The following is a 24,154-nucleotide window of genomic DNA, read 5'->3' as shown; positions in this document are numbered from 1 at the left end:
TGCTCGGCCAGCTGAGTCCCACAGCGTGGGGGAGGCACTGCATAGAAAGGAACGCGTGCAGGGAAGGCAACGCAGATACTCTTACATCGCAGTGAAAATACAAAGCAACAAAACAAATAATCTGCCCAGCCTTTCCTCCTGTAGTATTTTTTAATATAATTAAAATAAGCTGCTAAATGTCAGTGTAATTATATAAAAATTCCCTTTGCTATCACTCACATAAAGCTAACACTGAATGACTACCTCACGTATAGATGTCTACACTGTCTTCACCTAAAGACAGGTAAGCCTAGGTCTCCATGTCCATAGCACATGACAATATGTGCAAAGCCGACATGATAAGATCTTATTTTTGTAATAATAATGATTCTTGAAATTTCAACATTCTCCCATTTTATGGATAAATCATCAGACAAAAGGTATTTTAAGCCACAGCACAGCTTCCTATACAATACTCAGCATAGCTGTCATTCTTCAGTTTAAACAAGTTATTAATTACTACAGCTTCACTCAGCAACACTTCGTATGCATACTTCTAGATGACCTAATTAAACATCTTGTTCTTAGTAAAAAAAGTTTAGTTTTTGCAAATAGGTGTACTTTATTTTTTAGACAACAATAGAAAATGCTTCAAAATTTCCAGAAGGATCTTCAGGTGATTTGAATCAGACACTTAATACAACCACTGCAGCCTCCAAAGGTGTAAAAAGTAGCATCACCTAACATTACGTTGACCGCACTTTTTCCTCCAAGCATGCAAGGAATGGCACTATCTCAGCGCTGTGGCCACTCAATTTTATCAAATCTTAGAAAACTTACATGGAAGTTCTTGGCAGAAACTCAGAATTCCAAAACCATTTCTCCCAAACAAGACCAGTACACATCTTGCTAACCAAGGGGATCTCAAAGAAGCCAGCTCTACCTGCTTAACGTAACATGCCTGTGCTATATCTGTCGTCCTTCAGCTTGAAGGGTTGAATTATTCAAGAACAAATCAACCTCCCCCAAACTAACCGTTAAAAGGAACATTTTAAAAAATAACTGGGACTGATTTGTGTGGTTCAGCTGAAGCTGAGCTTTAAAGCAAAGCACATCAGAAAAATGAGAGGGGCAAACGTTAACCAGTAAAACCAGCTTAGGTCAATACTGATGCTGTCTCAACCAGTGCAAACATCTTATGTGAACTGCACTAAGAAAAAGAATCGTAGTTTAAAGAAGAAAAAAAAGCAGAAAAGAAAAGAAAAGAAAAAACAGCAGGGCCAGGCAGGGTGAAATAGAGCCTTTAAAAGCACAGCACGATTTGCAACACACTGAGGAGCAAGCAGCTTCCTCTTTGAATGAAGCAAGGGTCTGACCCCTTCCTGTGTCACAACTCCCCGCACTTACTTAATAGTTTTTCTACTGGCAGTAAAACAAACATCAATTCTATCAGCTTCACAGACACGTGTGTATCAAAAAAGACACCATATTGATATTATATCCAGTTTTAGAGGAGACAGAAGATGCACTTGAATGAACACCTTCAGATCTTTGCTGTGTGGACTGCCCAGTAAGATTACTTGTGATGAAACAGCTTACAACTTATACTTTATAAATTAACATCACCTTAAGTTTAAGCAGATGCTGTACAGACACATAAGAACACAAAATACAAGAAGACCACAAAGAAAATGCTACCTTGACATCCAATGTAACTCCAAAGGTACACTTTGTAAAGCTGAGTTAAGACACGCTTTATGCATCCATTTCCTTCACCGACATAAAATGCCCAGGTCAGATCTTCAGTTAGCTGAATCTTACACAGACACGCACACAAGTTTCAGATGATTATGTTAATGGAAACTAAGAAGGCTGTAATACTTTTTCAAGGAGATTTTCTCATAAAAGAGGTTTCAAAAAATGAAAATAGTAGTGGACCCCTCCAAATTCTGTTTGGGTAGATCTGAGAGGAGTACAGTTTCTATTTGCCAAAGCTAAAGAAGGGAATGCTGCAAAGTAAAGGTGTGATACGCTGCATCAGCAGAGATGGCAGTTTTGTTAGATCATAAACATGTAAAAGCATCACCTGTTTTACTTGCTTAACAGTTGATATTGTGCAACTCTGCTTGCAGAGCGTCAGCTGGCGTACGTATATTCTTTTGCCATTAATCAGAACTTTCCAGTAGATGTTCTAACTTTCCTTAAGCACTAAAGAAAATAATTACATTGTTTTATTTTTTGTGTCATATGTATGTTTTAAAAAAAATAAAATCAAAGAAATAAAATCAATCCAACTTCTCATTAAACACCAAACTTTAAAAAAACAAAACCAAGACACAAGACAATTCTACTAAAATGACATTCAACTAAGATAGTTTAAAAACTGAAAACATTTCTGTTATTTTATAAAATGGAACTATGGATCAAAAACTCAATGAATAACTAATGGTTAAAACAAAGTCTTGCATTAAGCTAACTGAATTTTTAAGTGTTCAGCTGAATGCATTTGTTTCGACAGCTGGCTTTTGAAACCATGATACTTGAAGCTCTATGTAACATTTATTTGAATTTTGTTTCATCTCAGTGAAACTATCTAGCTAGAATTGTCACATCCATACCTGTCAGTTAAATAACAAAACCAAAGCCAAGTTGTCTGCTTAAACAGTGCTGCTAGTTCAAATGCTGGCAACAACTTTGTAATTCTTTAATATAATTGCACCACATGATAAGCAACTGGAAATAAAACTGTCCTAGCACAGGGGCTACTGAGTAACTTGAATCGCTCTCTGTGGATGAAAGCAAAGCAGAAGAGACTGAAGCCAGCTTTGCCAGGTTTCACTGACAGATCTTAGAACCGCAAGGGAGAAAGATGACCGGGCATCCTCAAATTAGGGGCAGAAGCAACAATTCAGCTTTGTTCCCTTATGCCTCTCCACAACCGGTTGCTGCGAGTGCTAAGAGAGAACTGCAATGGGAAGGCAGGAAAGCACGTGGATAAAACTGGCACGAAGTGTCAAAGAGGAATGACCTCAGAGCACGCACAGGCAAGATCTTCACTTGACCCACGCTAACTCTAAGATAAATTTTTTTTTCCACTGTCTGTTTCCAAGAACTCCAAAATTGGGGAATGACTGAATAGGTATTGTAGTGATCTCAAAACTACTAATGTGTGTGAGACATGGTAGTCCAGTATTTGTTGTTTTGTTTCTCTAGTTTTTAAAAATAAACTAGAGTGAAAGCTGTGAACGTAACATGGACTGGATATGAAAATATCCTAACCCGCCTCTCTTCCTACTTCCCTTAAAAAAACCCCAAACCCTGCTAAGCACGTTCCTTGCTGTAGCATTGCTCTTGACCTTTCATTCTTGCACCTTTTCAAATGCAAAGAGAGGCCAATTTTTTTCCGATTTATTCCCAGTCTGCCAGATAAGGAGCAGTAAGGATCTGGGCCATGGAAGAGAAGAAACCCAAAAATACTCCAGTTTTTCCCAAGTCTGACAAACATACACTAGATGAATTTTTCACAGCCCCCAGGATTCCAAGCTGGGAAATCTGAACTGTGGCGCCAGGGTTGTGGGTAATGCCGTTGTGCATGTCCTTCCTCTGATCTTCGGGGAAAATATCAAGGGCTGTTTTTTTTTGGTTTGTGGGTTGGGTTTTTGTTTTGTTTTTGTTTTTCCCCTTTTACCTCTTTGCAAGAAAAAAAAAAAACCCTGACCCAAATAGGGCAAATGTTACAGGGCACCTGGGGTACTATGATGCCATGTGTTAGGGAATATTTAACTCAGTGCATGTATAGCCCATAGCTCTCCACAGCCACCAGACCGACGGGACATGAGCTGTGCAGCGATGAGACAGACGAATCGTAAGTGAAGGCTCAGGCTTTGTCAACCCACCCACTGCTGGTAACTGCTGTCTGAGCATCCTGACTGTCCTCAAAATTATTTCATATTCAGGACACATCAGTAGTTATCACTGATCCAACAAACACAGGAGCTGATATCATTATGGCTTTTTCCCCCAAATATCAATTTACAATTCTCTGACAATTGTGTGACTGGCTTTATTTCTCTTTTATGACCAACCACTTTGACTTGGTTCAGAGAGTGGATTTGTTTTTAAAATTCTGACTGGTAAAATACTAAATATTTCTAATTTTTATTTTTTATTAAAAAGCCATTTAAGTGCTAAGTCTCTAAACAAGAGAAAGGTGGTGAACTCCAGCTAGATGAGTACTTCCCTGATTAAAGCACTCACCTTCCTGTAATCAATCTGACCCCAAATCTTCCCCTCCACAGAAGAGGGCTCTAACTACAAGGCCAAAATATTGTGAAGGGCGTCGAGGCAGTTTGCTCTCCCTCCCTCCTGCTGAAATTATTTGAGCCATTTATAAACATGTTTCCTGAACTACAGATTGGATCCCAAGTGAAAAGTTAGGGATTAACTCTCACTCTTACCCTGTTCAACAGCTATTTCATTATTTTATGCAAAACAAAAACATCAATAGGAGAGAAGAAATCAGTGTAGACTTGAACTTGAGTCTTCCAGTAGAGAAGCTCCCGGTCCCTCAGCCTGCGGCTAATTCTGAGGCTCTCTTAATCCTTTCCATTCCTTTTCCATATAAAACACGCAATCGGAGAAGCGGGCAAAGCCTTGCAAGCAGAGTTGTTCCACCACTCCCTGGCAGATAAGATACCCCAGTTCCCATCAGCATTTCTTTACGGTAAGGAGAACACAAGGCCACGTGAGTGATTACAAACACCCATTGATACCAGCTAGCCTGCTTGAGGTGCTCTTGATTCAACTCTCCTCAGATTAGGGAAGAAAAGGGTAAATAGGATGTCCCACTTTGCACACTAACTGTTCTAATCTCCACACTAATGTCTAAAGGATTGGAAATCATTTTGAGACCTAGACTTTCATTTCGTCTGTTTTTTCTCCAGTCTCCTAGAAGAAAGATTTAGCTCAGGCCAAGTGCAACACTTCACCTCTATGGGCATGAAATTTATTTTGGTAAGAAAATGAGAGAAAAATTTGTTATAGCCAAGCCATTTCTTTAATGTGAAAAACCTGTGTGTTTTCTTCTTCAGCTAGATACAGAAAAAAATCCCATTTTTTCCAAACACACCTAACTAAGAAGTGTCAATAAACCGCTCCCTAGTAGTTATTCCAGAATTAAGGATACAATTACATTCTGGGTGCAATGGATTGATCAGACAATATATATGTACACATACAGAAATGCACATGCACACATAGACACATATGCATAAATAAAACTTTTCTTAATTTCTAGACCTGAAAAAAATGACCTTCATGGTCCAGAAGCTCCAAAGGACTTGGAGTTCCTGTCTCCAACTAAGGCAGTAGCAGAGGAGGCTGCAAAGAGGCTTAACAGAGCCGGACCATCCATATTCATCCAGGAGCTTCCCAGAACCCATGGATGCCGTTACTGAGCTATTAACGAGCAAGCAAAGCCTCTCACTGAAAACCACCTTGTACCTGAAGATCAGAAGGCAACATCAATATGTGGGGAAGCCCAAAGAAATGGAGAATAGCAAGTCTGAAACGTATCCAAGCCAGAGGGGTAGAAGCTGTAAGAAGCAACCAAGTCAGCGTACATACGGATAAGCACGATGTATTGGGGAAGAGAGTGTAGTTAGACTGTTATGAGTCACAAATGTTCTGGAAGGCAAAAAGGGACACGTGGACAAGGGAAATCCAATTGACACAGTCAACTTAAATTTCCAAGTGAAATGAGGCCGTATATTTACATTTCTTAAAGGAAAAATAACTGCTGTGAGACAGCAAGCAGAGTTCCAACCCCCCACCCGAAGGCTAAGAAACTACTTACAGGGCAAGGAAAAGAGGGTAAAAATGGTCCCCAAAGAAAGAATTTCAGCAGTGGCATGCAAGGGTCTGCATTAGGGCCTGAACTATTCAACATATTCAGAAATGATCCAAAAAGGAAGGTGGTTAATGAGAGAACAAGATCTTTGGTATATAATTACTCAGAGTACTACAGACAAAAATCAGCAGATTATAGAAAGACCTAACATTACTGGATGGTATAATAAAGTAGTTAATGAAATTCCATGTAGAGAAATGTAAAGTGACAGACATGGAAGAAACTAATCTTAACTTTATATACAAAATGATGCTCTCTGAATCATTATTACACAGTAATGAGACACTGGTCTCGTAACAGTTCTATGAAATTATCATCTCAATGATCTATAGTGGTCAAAAAGGCAAACCAAATGTTAGGCAAGGAATACAGCACATCATGCCACTGCTCCCTCCTTTCAAAAATGGTTTAGAAGAGTTCGGCAAGATACAAAAAGCACATAGCAAAGACGTGGAGAGTCTCTACAAGAGTGACAGTTGGACAGATCTGGACTTGTCAAACTGGACAAGTGATGGCAGAGGAGGGTTATGATGCACACTGTTATGAAGGTGGACAGGAAATGATTGTTCATTGCTGGTTCAAAAACAAACTAAAAAAGGAGGTATTTCTTCACACAGCGTATACCTAAGTTTTGAGAATGCTTTCCACAGGACCCCACAGCTCTCAAGTTTCCGTTAACTTTAAAATAACTTCGGGTCAACAAAATTGTTTAGCAGCACAATGACAAACAACAGACTCTTCTTTTCAAGGTTAAATTTTTTGCTGCACCATTTCTATATTCATGGTACTAAACATGCAGTTCCGCACTGCACTTTTCTCCACAGCCTTAGCCGTCTGCTCCTGACCATGTCTTTCCTGCCCATGCAAAAATGCTGAAAAGCTTTACTGCTCATTTCAGCATTCCCACTAAATGCATCTGGCATCAGGCAGTGACAAAAAGATATATTTAAACAGCAAACTAATCTTTGTTGTCCTAGCCACATTCAGAAGCATTTTTTTTCATCATACCTTCCAGTTTTTATCTGCCTAAGGTCACAGAATGAGAAACACTTGTCTTCAGACTCATTTGGACATCCACATTACTATTGCAAGTTTGAAAAAGCTTAAAGTACACATAAGGATGCACTGATCGCCACAGTTCATGCAACCCGATCACCATCAAACACACATTCAGGCAATCTGAAACACATATAATCACTGTAGACCTTTTCAGTATTGTTGGCCAATTACTGGTCCATGTTTTAGCTTGCACAGGTGTATTCCTGCTTCAGTATTTTGAGGCAAAAGCGGCACCAAAAATGAGACTCCCCCCTGCCAATCCTTCTCCTAGCAAACTGAATTAAAAAATAAAACAATTTTTCAATCAGCAATCTCAAACCTAAAACTAGATTTAAAAAAATTCAGAAGTTCTCTAGTTACACAATTATGAAAGCACAACATTGATGGATACTCGTGAAAAGAATACCTTATACAACACAGGGAACAAATTAAAAGCAGATGTATCAAATAATGATACATTAATGCTTGCCTTAAACACATTTCTCATATACAATGCTTGATATTTTATGTAAGTATGGTATTAGGGATACTTCACTAGTTGCAGAGCAGATGCTAGGCATGATAAAAGATTATGTCACAGAAACAAGAACCCTGTTCAAAAAGGTGGGGGAAATCCGTTATTTCCCAGAACACTAGTCAAAGAAAATGTTCCTGGTTAACAGCATCGCTAGTCTCATAAACATAAATAGCTAATAAGGCAAGTTTCATAAATTTTATTTTGGCATCTTAACATTAGGCAGGTTTGGGGGCAGGAAGCTAAAGCAGGAATTTGAAATTGAATAAAAATCAAAATATACATGTAGTGAGGTGAACAAGCTGCCCATCACCATTTGCCTAACATTTTAAACAGTTCTTTCATTACGCCTTGTAGAATGTAATTTCATTAATCTATCTAGATTAATGCAAATAATTTTATTTTGAAAACAGAAGCCTACCGTGTGTCTAACCTATCTGTAATAATAAAATATATTTTAGAACAAGGCCTAATTCAATATTTTAGATTTTAATATGACAATTATTACATTAATATCACCAGTTAAAGAGAATAGCAATAAGCTATTAAGATAATTATATGAATCACTACAGGATTGTGAAATGGGAAAACACACGGAGCTTCAGCTATATTTGAAATGATCATCATTTTAAGTACAGTATTTTATGCATACAAATAAAATGTTTTGAATAGATTTGGCACTAGTCATGTACCAAGAGGTTGTGTACTACAATTACAATGAAATAAATAGAAATCACTAGATTTTAAACATGGAGCTGTGACAAACATGCTTGCATACTAGAGGAAAAAAAAAATATTAAAATACACAAGAAGAAATATTTTAAAAATTAAGAAGGTATACAAAACCTGTGATAAATATTATTACTGAACATTGTGGAAAAAGTATCTAAAGTAGATTTGCAAGCGTTGTACTAGCTAGTTTATCACATCTGAGATTTCCCTCTACTAAAAAATAAGGAATTTTTAAATACCAAATTAAAAAAATATTTAGTTGTGAAAGGCATTTAATATAAGTACTTCCAACTTGAAAAAAACAAAAAGCTCTTGAACTACAGCTGGGTATTTATTTCAATTGCTCTCTATTGCACCTCTTTGGAAAAGGACATATGACTATCCTATCATCCTCCTGCACGTCAAGGGACTTTTGTCTTCCCCATTGCACCCCAAGTGGCATACAGATGTTAGAAAAGGCAACAGAAACATTGTTGGAAGGCAATTTTTCAGACTATCCGAAGTAGTACTTCTGTAAAGGAACAAACTGCCATTCCAGTTTTATTTCCACTCACCATTCTACATAACAAGGCAGTCTAATCCTGGCAGCTGTGAGGACCAGAGGTATATTCTGGGGTCATCCAACCTCCTCCCTGGCCTGGTTCTCCAGCTCTGAAGGGAGCCCTGAACGCACAAGATGAGTTGCACCTCCAGCCTCACCTGACAACTCACATGCAGACTCAGCAACCACAACTCACAGCACAGGAAATGTTCAGCTGCTAGAGAAGACACTACCCGAAAATTGCTGCTGTTTCCTTTGGGAAAAGTCAATAGTCAAGGGACGAGAATCAATTTTATGAGTCTGCTTATAGTAAAAATTTTATTACAAGCAGAGCAAGAAGTTCCTAAACTTGTAATATGATTTGCAAGCAATTGCTAAATGATAAAATAGTAGAAATTGCAACAGTTAGAAAATTAACTAAACCCAAAATGTTTAGACAACTGCTAAAAGTCATTTTCAATAGGCAGGGTCATATGCAGGCAAGACTTCTACAGACTTGAAATGGATCTTCTAATATTTCATAGTGACTAATCCAAATATTAATTATCTTCTGTAACACATGTAGAGTAAAAGTACTACCAAAAAACCCCACACCCTACCCTCAAAAACTCCACCACCTTTTCCTTGCCTGATCACATGCAGGATAAGCAAAGAGAGAGCAGAGAAAAGAGACTTGATCTTAACACTTCTATACTTTTGAATACAGTAAAGAAACAATGATTTCTTATTTGGGCCTTTGGCAAATTCAGATTCCACATCAAATTTTCCTTCTTTACAGTGTTTCACAATTTGATATAAAAAAGGATTTCCTCTTGCTTATCTTTTACTCGCCAAAACACTTCTAAACAGTGAATTCAAAAAGCTCTTAATTCTGTTTTGGACTTCTATCTAGGAATAGGACCATGAAGTTTATTTTTTTAAATTATTTTAAAAAACATTCTTTCTCTAAGATCGAAGACATTCAACTTACTCAGACCAAGCAAGACACACTGTGAAAAACTTCAAGCCAAATACTCTGATTTTTAATTTTGCCAGATTTTTACAGGTTATGATGGAAAATTTTCACTATTCCTTTCCCCTCTCCCCCACTATTACAACCCCCATCTCTCCATGAGTGAAGCAGCTGGAAGAATAACGCACTAAACACAGCCCTGTAAATTATAGTATGTAGGAGATTAAACTTAAGCCTAATGCTGCAGTCAACCTTCAACAGCTGAGTTCTATTAATGGACACTCCTTAAAAGAAATCCTTATTGGTTACTATTTAAAACTACATCTCTATTAAAATCTTGACTGAAAGAAATTAAGTGATATGTATCTCCCATCAATGCCATGACAACAACATCCAGTTCAAGTATGTATGCATCATTTACCACAATTTATATGAAGTTAAAAAAATACAAAAGGGTTCACTAATCAAATACTATCAATGAATACACTAGACATAAGCTAATTTATAATGACAGGAAATATGTGTAAACTAGAACAATACACTTGCAGTGTCATTATTACTCTTTCGATCTCCTTACTATGTTGATTTGTTTAAGATCAGCATTGTAAAATTACAGCACAGTCAAAGCACTGTAAAGGCAAAACTTAATAGAAAAAAAATAGGGAAAAGACAATTAATCAATGTTTTACTTCCAGACTTCCAATTTCATACATAGGCCTAGATTAAGGGGGACCGGGAGGGGAAAGGTTACTATGCTCAATAGCAACTGCATACATGTGTAGCATTCTCTTCACTGCTGAACGTTTTCTTCTGCTGAATACTCACTGCTCCCCAACGTGCAATCCTTTGGGATTCAATGCTGCCAAAATGTTCCTGCTTTCTCATTCAAAGAATCTTTTGAATGAAGAAATTTTCAATTATTGACACACCAACCTAGGGTGATTCTTTGAAGTGCAGAAGTTATCTATGGGAAGTTGTCAGCTTCCTACTTACACCTCGTAACTCTCTATACATCATATCTATTTCTATATCTGAACTTCTCTCTTTTAGGCTCTGTCACTGATGGTAAATCAATAACAACAAAGTAGAAAGCAGTTTAAGCAGTGGGATGATAGCAGAAAATATAAAAAAGCCAACCCTATCAAATATTGTGCTACTTGTTTCTAAGCAAGCAGGTCAGCAGGTCTGAACAGAGCTCCACTTTTAATTCACAGGCTAGACTAAGAATGAAAACACAACAGACTCCTTCGGCCTCCAGCAGATCTCAGCAGCCTGCAAGGTGAAGACATGTTACGTTTGCTGTTGCTCTGAACATCAGCTGCACATTTTTCAGTCCCTATCACAGTCCACCCCTTGGATCTGGGTATTACTCTCTACATTCAGGTTTACTTTGTCTGATACATCTCCAATGCAAAAAGCATGTGCTGGTCCTGTTTTAGCCTGGGTTATGGTGTTCCTGGTGGGTAGGACATTTTCATCTCCTAGAAGGCGGAAGATGAGAGAATAGTTCTTAGATGGTAAGGCTACTAAATCCAAATCTCTTGCTTCCTGGACAAGCAATTACAGAGAAGGCAGGATTTCTTTCTCATTTTTCTTGAATGAACATGGCCTTGTCAACGTGTCTTTCATTGAACTTTCTCCAGGGCACATATGAAGAAAACAAGCTGTTTGCAGTCCTGGATGAGGACAATACTGAAGTGAACAACACCCTCATGCATACAAGCGGCTAAGAAGGATTTTTATTTATTGCTTCATTTGAATCATGTATTAAAATGTCATTTGGTTATTTTTTATGCATCTAAGTGCTCTTCTGAGTCTGGACAGAGTCTATCAACAGTTCGGATATAGAGCTGGTCTCTCCAAGGACTAAACAAAGACAGATTTTGCCTTTTTGTACCTATTCAGAGTCTCAAGAATTGCTCTGATGGTCTAAAAATACAGCACTCCAAGAATATATAGGGAAAAGATTAATTCAAAGAACTGCTGCTTTAGTTTTGCCTCTTAAGGGTAATAATCGCTCTACCTGGATTGTCCATGCAACAATGTACTATTTAAGTTCTACAGGAATGGCACAAAAGATGGCTTGTGACGGCAGTTTCACAGCTATTGCCATTACACTGGGCTCGGAGAACTTAGAATGACATGGACATGACAGACCCACGTAACCTGCCTGTACCATTGCAGGAACTACAGCTTAGATTTTCATCGCAGACAGGAGACAAAGGGTTATGCCACTGCTGTACTTTGGTCTCAAGAACAAGATTTCTGACAGAAAGACTGTAAAGCTAAAGCCAATTTTTTGTATGCTTTCAGCTACTAGGAGTTTCCAATGCAAAGTAATGGAAATGAAAGTTACAGACAAATCATTGTATCCTAGGCAATTGCACAAGTTAAAGAGTACAAACAAGGTACACACAAAACATTCAATTCCTTCTACCCCCCACCCCCACCAAAAGAAAAAAACAACTGAGATTCTTGTCTGTGTAGCTACTAATATTTCCACATTTAACAAAAAGGCGGGGGGGGGCTGGGGACAGGGACAGATGATGAGAATAATTTTCATTATTTTAATTCTTTTATGCAACGAAACCTAACCATGTGACAACCAGAAAGTTATTTAATCAACAATGATATCATATAACAAGTTTTGACAAGGCTGTGAAAAAAGGAAATTGCAGTAACAGAAGAAGAATCACTCAAAATGCCATTATCGTTGAAGGGCACAAGTGCACTCCCCCCAGTAAAAGGTCAAATGCAATGGATAAAATATTAACAATTATAAAATCCCAAACAGCTGTATTGAATATAAAACAAGGTACTGAATAATTGAAAATAATATAAAAACTGAGAATAATCCATCCAATGTGACAGTGATACCAGTGATATCAAAATCCTTATGCAAAAAAAGATGCCAGCTAGTAATGTTCCAGCTCATGTTAAGAAAGCAAATCATTCTTATTCATACTGTAAGCTCAGCCTTCTTGTCTTTAATTGTGGTTCATTAAATTGTAACGCACAACTAGTACAATGTAAAATAGCTAGTCTGAGTAATTCAAAACATATAACTTCTCTTAGGAAAATAATTATGATATGGAAGGGAAAATAATTTATTTATATTCTTCAGTGCCCCATTACTTTCTAGGTTGTTTTTCTTTTAAATGATGCTTATACAGCCAAATAGACATATAAAAAGGAAATATCCTTTTCCAACTTTCGTAAGGACATGAGGATGTCAACCCAAGAATTTATAACTCAGAAGTAACGAAAATCAACAGTAGGGTTTTTTTCTTATTTTAAGGAAGAAGAATTTCTACTTCTTAATTAGAAGCCTGTTACAATAACCTTAGAGACAGGCAGGATAGATAGCAACAAGCCTCTAAAAAGGGAATTAGCAAAAGAAGAGATCTTCACAGTCATATCCCCTTGACGAAGCAAAATTCTTTTCCTCTGTATGCTACAACTTCATCAAATGAGGATGTTAACTATTTAGTTCATTAACATACCCTCTGCAGTTTTGGAAACTGTTCCAGACTATGTTTGGAAACTTTCTTTGATGATTGTATTGCAGTTATTGTTTAACCAAGCTGCATTATTTAGCTTGGCTAATTCACCCCTTCCCCCCAGTTTTATTTTTAACACTTTCCCATCATTAATTTATTTCCTTATATTAAAATAAAAAGTCAAGATGTTTTGACAAGCTTTCTATATGTACACTGCTTGTTCTTCACTGTGCCAGAGCTACCTTTTATGACAGACTTTCCCTTCAACAGGAAAAGACCAACATTAATGAGACTATTATTGTATGGAACATTTTTTTGAAAAATAACCAGAACTGTACCTGATGCTCTTTAGTCTAGCAAAGGACAATGCAGTATAAGAATATGAAGCTTTACTCTCTCTGGGGCCAAAGGAAAATAGAAACATCTCCTGGGAAATGGTACGGGTCCCATCTAAACAAGTAACAGACAGACTGTCACAGAACTGGAGTTAACAGAAATCACATGGACAGAGCTCAGCGTAGGCTGCCACTCTAAAAATCTTCTAGAAAACAGATACATTGGAGAAAAAACCCCAAACAGCAAGAACATTATGGCACTTCAGGGATACTAAAATACTGTGTCTTTGGTGTCCCAGGAAGTGCTCTACGTCTTCATTGAAGTCATCATTTGAGAACAAAGTCTCAAAACTAAAATTCCCCACATGCCAAATACACTTAGTAATGCTACAAGCTGTATAACTAGACTGACTTGTCATTTCAAACTACTTCATGGAGAAATAAACACAACTACATGTTCACACATTAAAAAAAATAATCTAAGACATTGTACACCACTGCAACAAGTTACTCAGAAGAACTGGCTTCACAAGCAACACTATTTCAACCCTATTGTTGACAACATTACGATATACTATTTTCTAAGTGCACAATAATACTGAATGACCTCAAGAAATTATTTGATTTATATAGTTGATCCAGCAGCCTGTAACAGCAAGTCTCTCTTTCAGTTGGGCTTACACCGTATGTACATAAATGATTTAATCCTCACAAATGGATATAAATGTTTATCCCACAGATACAAGGACGTGAAACTGCTCTTAAAAATAATTCAGTATTTCTCTGACTTTGAGGCTAGGAAAGATCTACTACTTTGCAACACTGAGTTTTATGTTGTGTTTATTACAGACTCTCAAGTTCAGCAAGTTAGTCCTCTAATTAGCCAGATCTCTTCTTTTACCTTCCCGATTTCTACTGGTTTGAGGTTGCATGATGCATCGCCTCCCATTAAAAAAGCCTGAACCACCACCAGACTTTTCTCTTTTTCTGCTTGATATTCTAGGAATCAAACCCTTAAAAGTTAAATAACATCTGGCTCTATGATCTTCACAACTTCCCAGTGCCATCAAGGATGGCTGCCACATGTCTGAAATTAGAGACAAATGAAACAGTGGGTCTTCCTAGGCTCTGGAGAAAGGCAAATGCCAGCGAGGGCTCAAGGGAAGTGTTACAAAAACGTTTGCTAAACTAAGCATTCCAGTGCTGTTCCAAAGCCAAGACCTTCACGTTACAATACAGGGAACCTAGAAACATAAAGCACGTGTCTGGCACGGACCTAAATCCTTACTGAGAGAATATGGACTGGATCTTACCAGGGATATTAGTAACAAACCACACTTTGTGGGAGACTCTGGGATAGATCTCTACAAGTCCTTGTCAGTAGCAATAGAGACTCCACATGACGCAGCCTTCAAGAGCCAAAAAACAGTAGAGGCTTCTAATGCTTTCTCATTCCACTGTCTTTGTTACGACTTTAAAGCTGCAATTCAAGACATGTAAAATACTGCATTTTATGGTAAATATGATAGTCTAAACTACCTCAAAGTCTACTGACAGCATCACTGAATTTACAGGTATACCGCTGCATGTCCTGACTAATTAAACAAAATCTGATCCACCAAATAGGTTGTGTCCAACGAGTGATAAAACGCTACATAAAACTGAAAATTAAATATTCCTGCTTCACAGAAAAGCCCAATGCAGCCAGAACTAATGTCTCAAATGAAGCCTTCTCCGGACCTTTCTCAGTGGACTATTGATACCATAACATACCCAGTGAGAGGTTATTCAGCCACAAGCAGCTCTCAGTTGATCTGTTTTCTAATGCAAGATTTTTATAATTTTCTCACCAGACAGATCAATTACTAAGATCCATGTGTAGCTCTTCTTTAGGTCTTACTCATTTCTTATCAAAACCACTATATGTTAGTAGATGCGTGTCTCTTATACAAGATGTAGTACTTTTAACAGATTAATTTTTTGAAAATAAATTATTAGTTACTTTACAACAATTGACAAGATCTCGAAGAAACCTTCTCTTCTAAAACTTCTTTTGCATGGTTTTAGTACATCACCATTTCTGTTTCTTCTTTAAAACACAATATTTTATCTATACAAAGCTCTTCCACAGGCCTTTCAGCAATATTCCAGTATACCTTTCCTGAAACAAGTCTGACTAGATTAAGGACAATCTTCAAGAGCTAACATCTGTGGTGAATTATTTTCAGTATTCTCCATTTCTTTTAATACAGTCTACTTTTATTTTTAAAGTCTTTATTGACCTTAGGCTCTTAAATCAAGCAATTCAGAATTTAATGCTCACTTGTTCAGTCTAAGAGGATTGCGATAATGAAGATGAAGTAAAAGGAATTGTACAAATAGTGGAATAACGGAGAAAAGAGAAAAAGAAAAAAAGACAAGTGACTCACAGGATCTTTGCAGTTTACAGGTAAAACACTAACACTGATGGTAACTTGTTACTTCCAAAGAGCTCAAAAAGTTCCTTCTAACATGGATTACTTTACTCTTATCTAGAAGAAACATCATTCTATATGCTGCCTACACAAAAACAGGACCAACTTTCATACTGCTCCCCAGACCAGAAGGTCACACCCAGCAAGCAGTACAACTACAGAAGGCTACAGCAAGGTGTTACATGGGTTCTTCTGTTCTGTAGTGGATCTTTTCTTAATGCACCAATTCAATGTTCATGGTGCCCAATGCACCTATGACCATATGGAGAGTAACTTTTCTGTCTCTGAAAGAACCATAAGACACCTGAAGCTGGGCAGGAAGAAACCACATATGACTAAGGGCAAGGAACAAATTTTTAAAAAAATCACAGACGGCTTGTTAAAACACTGAAATTAACACCTGCCCCCACCATTAAATTAATAAGTCCGTCTCCCACTACACTAATACTTCAGACCTTTTCTTATTCACTGGATATAAATGCTGTATTCCACTATTACCATTTTTTCATGATTATTTCAATCTAGGCCAAAGGTAGCGGTAACTCGTGCAGCTGCCTTTCAACGTGAATGCAGTTGCTCCTGGTTGATTGTTAGCAGTCCATCCATAGAAACCCAATGTAATATTTTGGTAAGATCTCTTAAAAAGTAAATAAATGTTTATATTTTCTGTTCATCCCACTTATATTTTCTCCTTACTGTGTTGCTTTGCTGCCAAGAAGACCGAAAGGGGCACAGGATTTGTGAAATTTATTTGTTCTATGTAGGCAAGGAAAATCTTGCTGGGTCTTTTTTTTTTTTTCTTAATGTTTTTAATTGATTCTATCCTCAGTACTAGCTACCTTTCACTATTACGCAATCACCTTCAAGTTAATTTGATTAAACTGAATTTGATTAACCTCATGCAAAGCTAGCCATTCCAGTCACATTTTGCAATCTTTTAAAAAAACAAAAAAAACCAAACAAAAAACAAACCCAAGGAACCCACCACATAAACAAACTACTGGACAAATAAAAAATAAAACGCTGGATAAGTAATAAATAAACCAGACCTTGGGATGAAGTTTTTCAGACAATATTTGAAAGTAGTTTGTTAATCAATAGCAAAAATTTCTAACTAAAGTAGTTCTGCTTACAAATAATCAACATAAAAATTGTCACCTTGCCGTTGTCATACTAATTAAGAAATAAATATCTGCACATTTCTGCAGCTTCACATGAACATTTTTCAAGAGAATCTTAACAAATATGACTCAACATGCCAATTATGTAAAAAATTAAACTCTATGATAAATATAAAAATAAAGCCTATATACAGCTATGCATAAATCCCATCAGAAAACAATCCATAACATCCAACTTCTAGTTAATGTAGATCAGTATCACAGCCCTCACTTTGCAGCTTTGATAAAAGACAATCCAATAGCTTTAGTCTAGCTAGTATCTAACGAACAGGATTTCTTTGTTGTAATAGGTTAATGCAGTATAGCAAGTTCAACTTGAAAAGCCCAGCTTCTAGAACTAATTAAACTTCCTCTACAAGAAATATGCTTATTTGCAGGCATCCTAGTATTTTCTGTGGAAAGAACACAAGATAACCAGAAAAGTGTATCTGCAATGCCTCTGTCATGATCGTATGCAATGATTCTTAAGAGAACCATACGCCAGTTTGGCACTGTAATTCAGGAAAGAAAACATTCACTTACCGCAGTGTGACTGGAAAACCTGTGGCTTGACTACCTGATTGCAGATATTGCACACTACAAGATAGAAATCATCATGAGCTGGATAATGGCCAAATAAGTGCATATCTGTGGGAAAGTTAAAAATATATACAAGAATTAGAAATTATGCTTTAAATATATATTAAGAAAAAAAAAATTGAAAATACTTTAGGGCCACTACTGTTATATTAATTTATACAAAGCAAATTTATACATTGCTCCATAAGAGCTTCTTATCTATGTTAAAGAGATTTTTTTTTTTTCCTCTTCTAGGTTTCAAGGTCCTATACTAAAGCTGCAGTCGCATCCCTCAGTCTGAGTCAAAACACAGGCAGCAACACCTTTGTTTTAACACTCACTGCCAAGAAGTGGAATAAACATTTCTGTACTGGTCAACTGTTGAAACAGTAAAAGAATATCTCTTTCAAAATCTCTGCCTAAAGATCCTTTTAGAAAACACAGCGCAAAGGTTATGCTCCATGTTAAAATATTCCAAGCTTGACTGCAGACTGCTAGAGAACGTCTCCTGCTTAAAAGCTAGTTATAGTAGCCAAGGTCAAGGATCCTACAGCTTAAAATACAGTCAGGAACGTCACCCCTGTTTTGAACCAGAAGTCATGACATGAAATTTCTGATTCTGCATGAACATCCCTCCTAGTTCAAATGCCCTGCTGTTTGTTTCCCCAACAAAAACTCTGGGAAGAGACAAAGTTGGTTAATGAGGTATTTCTCAATGACGGCATGAGGAATTTCATGAAATCAAAAGATGTGTACAGTCAGACAATGACAGGCACTTGTCCCTCACATTAATGCAACACATGCATTCTTAAGCCATTACAAACACAGAGTAAAATGGCCTTAAATTACTACAGAAGGTCTCAGAGCTCTAACATTACAAGTGAGGTAACTTGTTTCACTCTGCATTGCTTTAACTTAAGAACAACCACACATACTCATCCACCGCAGCTCAGCTTAGAGGGCAGAAACTCCAGTCACTTTTATGCACTTTGGCGTGATCGTGTCACCACACCCAGTGTTGTTAACAAAGGTGTTGTTGCATTAGTAACCCTGTGCCGAGTATCGGCTGCACAGATCGCGCTACCTCTCAGAACAGAGCAGTGACATCTTTATTTAAAGATGTCGCAAAATGGCATTCCAGTGTTATTCAGCAGCATCCGAAATCTATTACAGAACTTGCAAAAGCGGCTTCTGACTCAGGCTGGAATATCAACCTGGTGCCTTTTAAACTGCAAAGACCCTCAGTGAAGACAAACAGGTACAACAGCAACCGTGACCGATAAACATCAGCAACTAAATGCTACTTCTCCAATAATTGTAAGTCACATTTTTCTTCAAAAATAGTATTTTCTTTCAAAAAGCGACTCAAGCAGGTACCTTATTTCATGAGTTCTTAACCAACGCAATCATTTTCACCCTAGAACTAGTTTTATAAGTAATTCTGCCCTGGTCTGTGTAAGTAACATCACTGCTTAAGATGGCAGTACGTGGCATGATCAAGTGCAAAGTATCTTCAGTCCCCAAAAAACCCACAGATAAAAGGAGCACCCCTCTCACGGTAATTCACGCAATTCACAGGTAGATACAAACAGGGTTGTCCAAGCATCCTTGGGCACAAACCAGTACCACTGACCTGCAGGTATTTCGTAGTCTGATACGATGTCAATGGTTCCTTTATGCCCTGAAAACCAAAAGTCCCTCCCTACGTTACTGCTCATACTAGGCTATGAAATCCAGTTGAAAGGTTAACTAATCATGATCCCTTTGCAGTGCTAGGCATGGACTAATCAAGCCTTTAAATGCATTACAACCAGATGAATGCAATCAATTTAATGCAATAAATTTAAAAGAACGGCAGTGGTGAGCTATAAACTCCTTTGGCAATTTCTTGTAGGTAGTGTTAGTACTGATGAAGCCAAAACTGCATAGTTAGACTAAAGCAAATCCTCCCTACTAGTAAAACAAACAAACAAAACCTTAAGCAGGCACTATGTCTAGCCTATTTATTTTTGGTTTTAATGTGAAAAGTCAGTGATCTTAAAAAACACTTTATACTGGCAATTCTTACCAAGGATATATTTGATCAGAAGCTACAGATTTCCACTAACAGCACTGTAAACTCCACAAAAAGGAGTATTTCTTCCAGGTATAGCCTGACACAATGTCTCAGCTCAAAAACATGCATTTCATTACAGCTACGAAATATTTCAAAAATGGTTAAAACACCTCAACAACTTAAAACCTTTTTTTCTGTTACTTGAAGAGTCGGTGACAATGTTTTTATGAAAACATACAGACTTTGCCCTTTATAAACATAAAAGTTACAACTTCTTTCCATTTTAAATTCCTGAAGTCCATTTAACCTTCACAGCTCTCTATACTAGTCTTTAAAACACGCCCAGCCCTGAGGCATATGAAGTCCAGTTGGGTCTGAGTTTTTATGAAGTCTGTCTGTAACTTATAAAAACACAAAAGGTATTAATACTGAAGAAATCTATCGAAGGATATTGATGGAATAAAAAAATCAGATTAGTTCATAGGATCACAAAATTATCTATTTTTTTTTTCAACGGACACTGTCAAGGAGACAGAACAGTGAAGGAGAAGTTCTGGTACCTGTGAGCTTGCTGCACAACTCTGGCAAACAGCACTGCATCTAACGGGTAAAAGCACCATTTGAGTTTTTATGGTACAGAAGAGGTGGCAGAAGTCGAAATGCAAAGAAACTGCAGAGACGTGTACGAGAACACACCAAAACGCTGCTACGTGAAACACAGCATGAAAAACAATACACAGATGAGGGGAGGGCGGTAGATGTGGTCTACCTTGACTTAAGCAAGGCGTTTGACACGGTCTCCCACAGTATCCTCATACGGAAGCTTAGGAAGTGTGGGTTAGATGAATGGACAGTGGGGTGGATAGAAAACTGGTTGAAAGATAGAGCTCAGAGGGTTGTGATTAGGGGCACAGAGTCTAGTTGGAGACCAGTGACGAGTGGTGTTCCCCAGGGGTCAGTACTGGGTCCAGTCCTGTTCAACATATTCATCAATGACCTGGATGAGGGGATAGAGTGCACCCTCAGCAAGTTTGCTGATGACACCAAGCTGGGTGGGGTGGCTGACACACCGGAAGGCTGTGCCGCCATACAGAGAGACCTGGACAGGTTGGAGATCTGGGCAGAGAGAAACCTTATGAAGTTCAACAAGGGCAAGTGTAGGGTGCTGCACCTGGGGAGGAACAACCCCATGCACCAGTACAGGTTGGGTGCTGACCTGCTGGAGAGCAGCTCTGTGGAAAGAGACCTGGGAGTCCTGGTGGACAACAGGATGACCATGAGCCAGCAATGTGCCCTTGTGGCCAAGAAGGCCAATGGCATCCTGGGGTGCATCAAGAGGAGCGTGGCCAGCAGGTCAAGGGAGGTCATCCTCCCCCTCTACTCTGCCTTGGTGAGGCCGCACCTGGAGTACTGTGTCCAGTTCTGGGCTCCCCGGTTCAAGAGGGACGGGGAACTGCTGGAAAGGGTGCAGCGGAGGGCTACAAAGATGATTAGGGGACTGGAACACCTCTCTTATGAGGAAAGGCTGAGGGATTTGGGTCTCTGCAGTCTGGAAAAAAGACGTCTGAGGGGTGACCTTATCAACGCTTATAAATACTTAAAGGGTGGGTGTCAGGACGATGGGGCGAGGCTCTTTTCAGTGGTGCCCGGGGACAGGACAAGAGGCAATGGGCACAAACTGGAACATAGGAAGTTCCACCTAAACATGAGGAGGAACTTCTTTACCCTGAGGGTGGCAGAGCACTGGAACAGGCTGCCCAGAGAGGTGGTGGAGTCTCCAACTCCGGAGACATTCAAAACCCACCTGGACGTGTTCCTGTGTAACCTGCTCTAGGTGACCCTGCTCTGGCAGGGGGGTTGGACTAGATGATCTCCAGAGGTCCCTTCCAACCCTATGATTCTATGATTCTATGATTCTATGCAGAGTAAGTGACATCCTGAAGTAGCACTTTGGAAGTTTTTTTTTTTTTTTTATTTTGCAGATGCCTAGAAATAGCCCAATGGAGGTGCAAGCATCTGTTGTAAATGTGTCTCCTGATATGAAGTTATTAGCTACCTTGCAAAAGTCCACTTAAATTAATCCAAGAGTCTCAAGGACACAAGACCACAGGTTGGAAATCAGACATAGGAATCACTCTACACAAATAAATTGTTCTTATAGAATCAGAATAGCTAAAAAACTTAAATTAAACACTATCTTTCAGACTGGATTCCTTAAAAACTTCACTATGCAGGAGTTTTTAAGAGAGGAAAATTCATCAAGTCCAAACAGGTTCAACTAACTAGTAGTTCATCGATGTTAACAAGATTGGCACGAATCAGTTTTCATGATTAAACTCAGGATTTATAAGCACACACACAGTATATATAAATTACTTTTTAATTAAAACTGTACAAAGCATTAATATTGTCTCACCAGAAATTCCAACTGGGGACTCACTTTACTAGGCGTGATAATATTACAAATGCAATCCAGATCAGAGAATTTACAATGAAGAAAGTAAAGAAAGTTTGAAATGAAAAAGAAAAAAGCAGAAAATATAAACAACTGTGTATCTTTTAATACAGGTTTTCTCGTTTTTAATAAGAATAGTTCAATACTACCATTTCCTACTTAAAGTGACCAGGACTGAAGTGTTATTCTGAACACAGTGATTGTTCTTGGATCAGATCACAGCCATTTGACAATCTAGACCTTGTACATGCAGCAAAAAAGATGGAGCCTCTCCAAATAAAAAATTATCTTCTAAATGCAACAATCACACCTCCCTGCCCGCTTAGTCAGAAGCAATGGTGATAAGCTTTTCAGGAAAGGTTAATTTTGGAGAAGAAAACAGCTATCTCCAAAGTTAGCTCAGGAAAGACTTCTTCATGGAAAAAGGTAAGACCACTGAAGAAGACAGCAGATAATCTGTGAATAAGGTGACTGACTATCAAACAATACCGAAATAATTATCAACATACAAAAAGAACAGGGAGGGACAGAAGAGCAACTGCAAAGAGTATTTATTTTCTACCAAAACTTGGGTTCCCCTAAGAAGGGAAACAAAGTGACCAAGGTCTGCATGACTCATCCCAGACTGGCACGGTGATCCCTACCAGAGCCTGTGATCTGCTTGTTCCCTACATGCAAATAACAGATAACTACAAGTCTGAGACAGAAAGAGCTCCCCAGCCCCTCTGCTAAGTAAAATCAGCCCACGGCCCCATCACAGTTACCTCATTCTACTGGAAGATGCTTTCAGTAGATTCGAAGCAGACTCTTGATGACAAGAAAGAGCAGGTAACTTATTTTCAGTACCTACATGCTTTACAGAAGTGCTATCCATACATACCCCATTCCTTGCAGTAACTGAATCGTCGTCCCCTCAAAATGAAATCTTTTGGCCAGCCACGTCTGTTGATACTGCACTGTACACTGACAAAAGCTTTGCTTGAAAATGAGCTGTTCGACTAACGGGATGCAAGAGTGTCCCATATCATGTGAAAAATATGCAAGATAGGTGGAAATCGGAGACAGTGAATGCTGACTGTAGGAAATACGACTTTTCTAGATTAAAATCTTACACCAAATATTACTTTGTGTATACTTTGCTATGGTGCTTGGAAAATAAACACAACTTCTACTTATAGTTTTTATATTACTAACATTTGCAAGTAAGGAGACAAATGTAGCCATAGGACACAGTTTTGTAAGATGTCAGCTTGGTAAAATGTGCATTAAAAACACAAACACCATAGAAACAAAAGAAAATGTTGCTTCTGCAAAGTGTGGTACAAACACAAAAATGCAGGTGTCAGATACGACTTTTTATCGTCTCCAATAATAGACACAAAGGAATTATTTTTAGTAACAATCAAAGCCAGATGACTTATATGAAGTTCCTTCTCTATTATTATATAATTCATAATCATTTACATCCAACTGTATAATAAAACACAAGCTAGAAATAATCTAAACCATTCTTCCACTGCAGAATTAAGGCTGTTGAACAGCAAGACCTCATAATATTGCGTGGGAAATTAAACTTTTAATGATGATCCTTTGCTATAAATTATACACACTTTAAACATTCTCTTATGTATCAGTTGCTCCACTAAATATACACACAAAGTCTGCTTTGAAAAATATTAGTGACATTTATGTGTAAAGAGAGAGAAGGGGAGGAGGAGAGGAGAGGGAAAGACTATTCAAGACACACTGGTTTAAAATTAACAAAAAAAAGCTAAAAAAAAAAAACAAACCCCGCAAAGGCAAAAATGGCAATGGACAAACCAAAATCCATGTGGTTTCTCCAGCTCCTGGAGATACAGATATTTAAACTCTGTGTCTAGAAATGTGCTGAATATTTCCCTCTTGTTCTG

General features: G+C 38.1%; 1 protein-coding gene across 3 annotated transcripts in view; it reads right to left on the bottom strand.

The window, feature by feature from the left end:
* The window catches only part of ATXN7L1 (ataxin 7 like 1), a 119,596-nt gene that overhangs the window by 60,258 nt on the left and 35,184 nt on the right, over positions 1 to 24,154 (bottom strand). For 2 of the 3 annotated variants that reach the window (XM_063323444.1, XM_063323451.1), the window contains exon 3: positions 17,698 to 17,802. The exons of the other annotated variant lie outside the window; for it this stretch is intronic. In XM_063323444.1, the coding sequence (XP_063179514.1) occupies positions 17,698 to 17,802 (105 nt within the window). The remainder of the gene's footprint in view (positions 1 to 17,697; positions 17,803 to 24,154) is intronic. 3 annotated transcript variants of the gene reach the window in all.

Source organism: Chroicocephalus ridibundus, chromosome 1 (assembly GCF_963924245.1).
Source record: "Chroicocephalus ridibundus chromosome 1, bChrRid1.1, whole genome shotgun sequence".
Lineage (NCBI taxonomy): Eukaryota > Metazoa > Chordata > Aves > Charadriiformes > Laridae > Chroicocephalus > Chroicocephalus ridibundus.
Note: the sequence above shows the minus strand (reverse complement) of the source record. Positions and strands in the feature narration are given on the sequence as shown.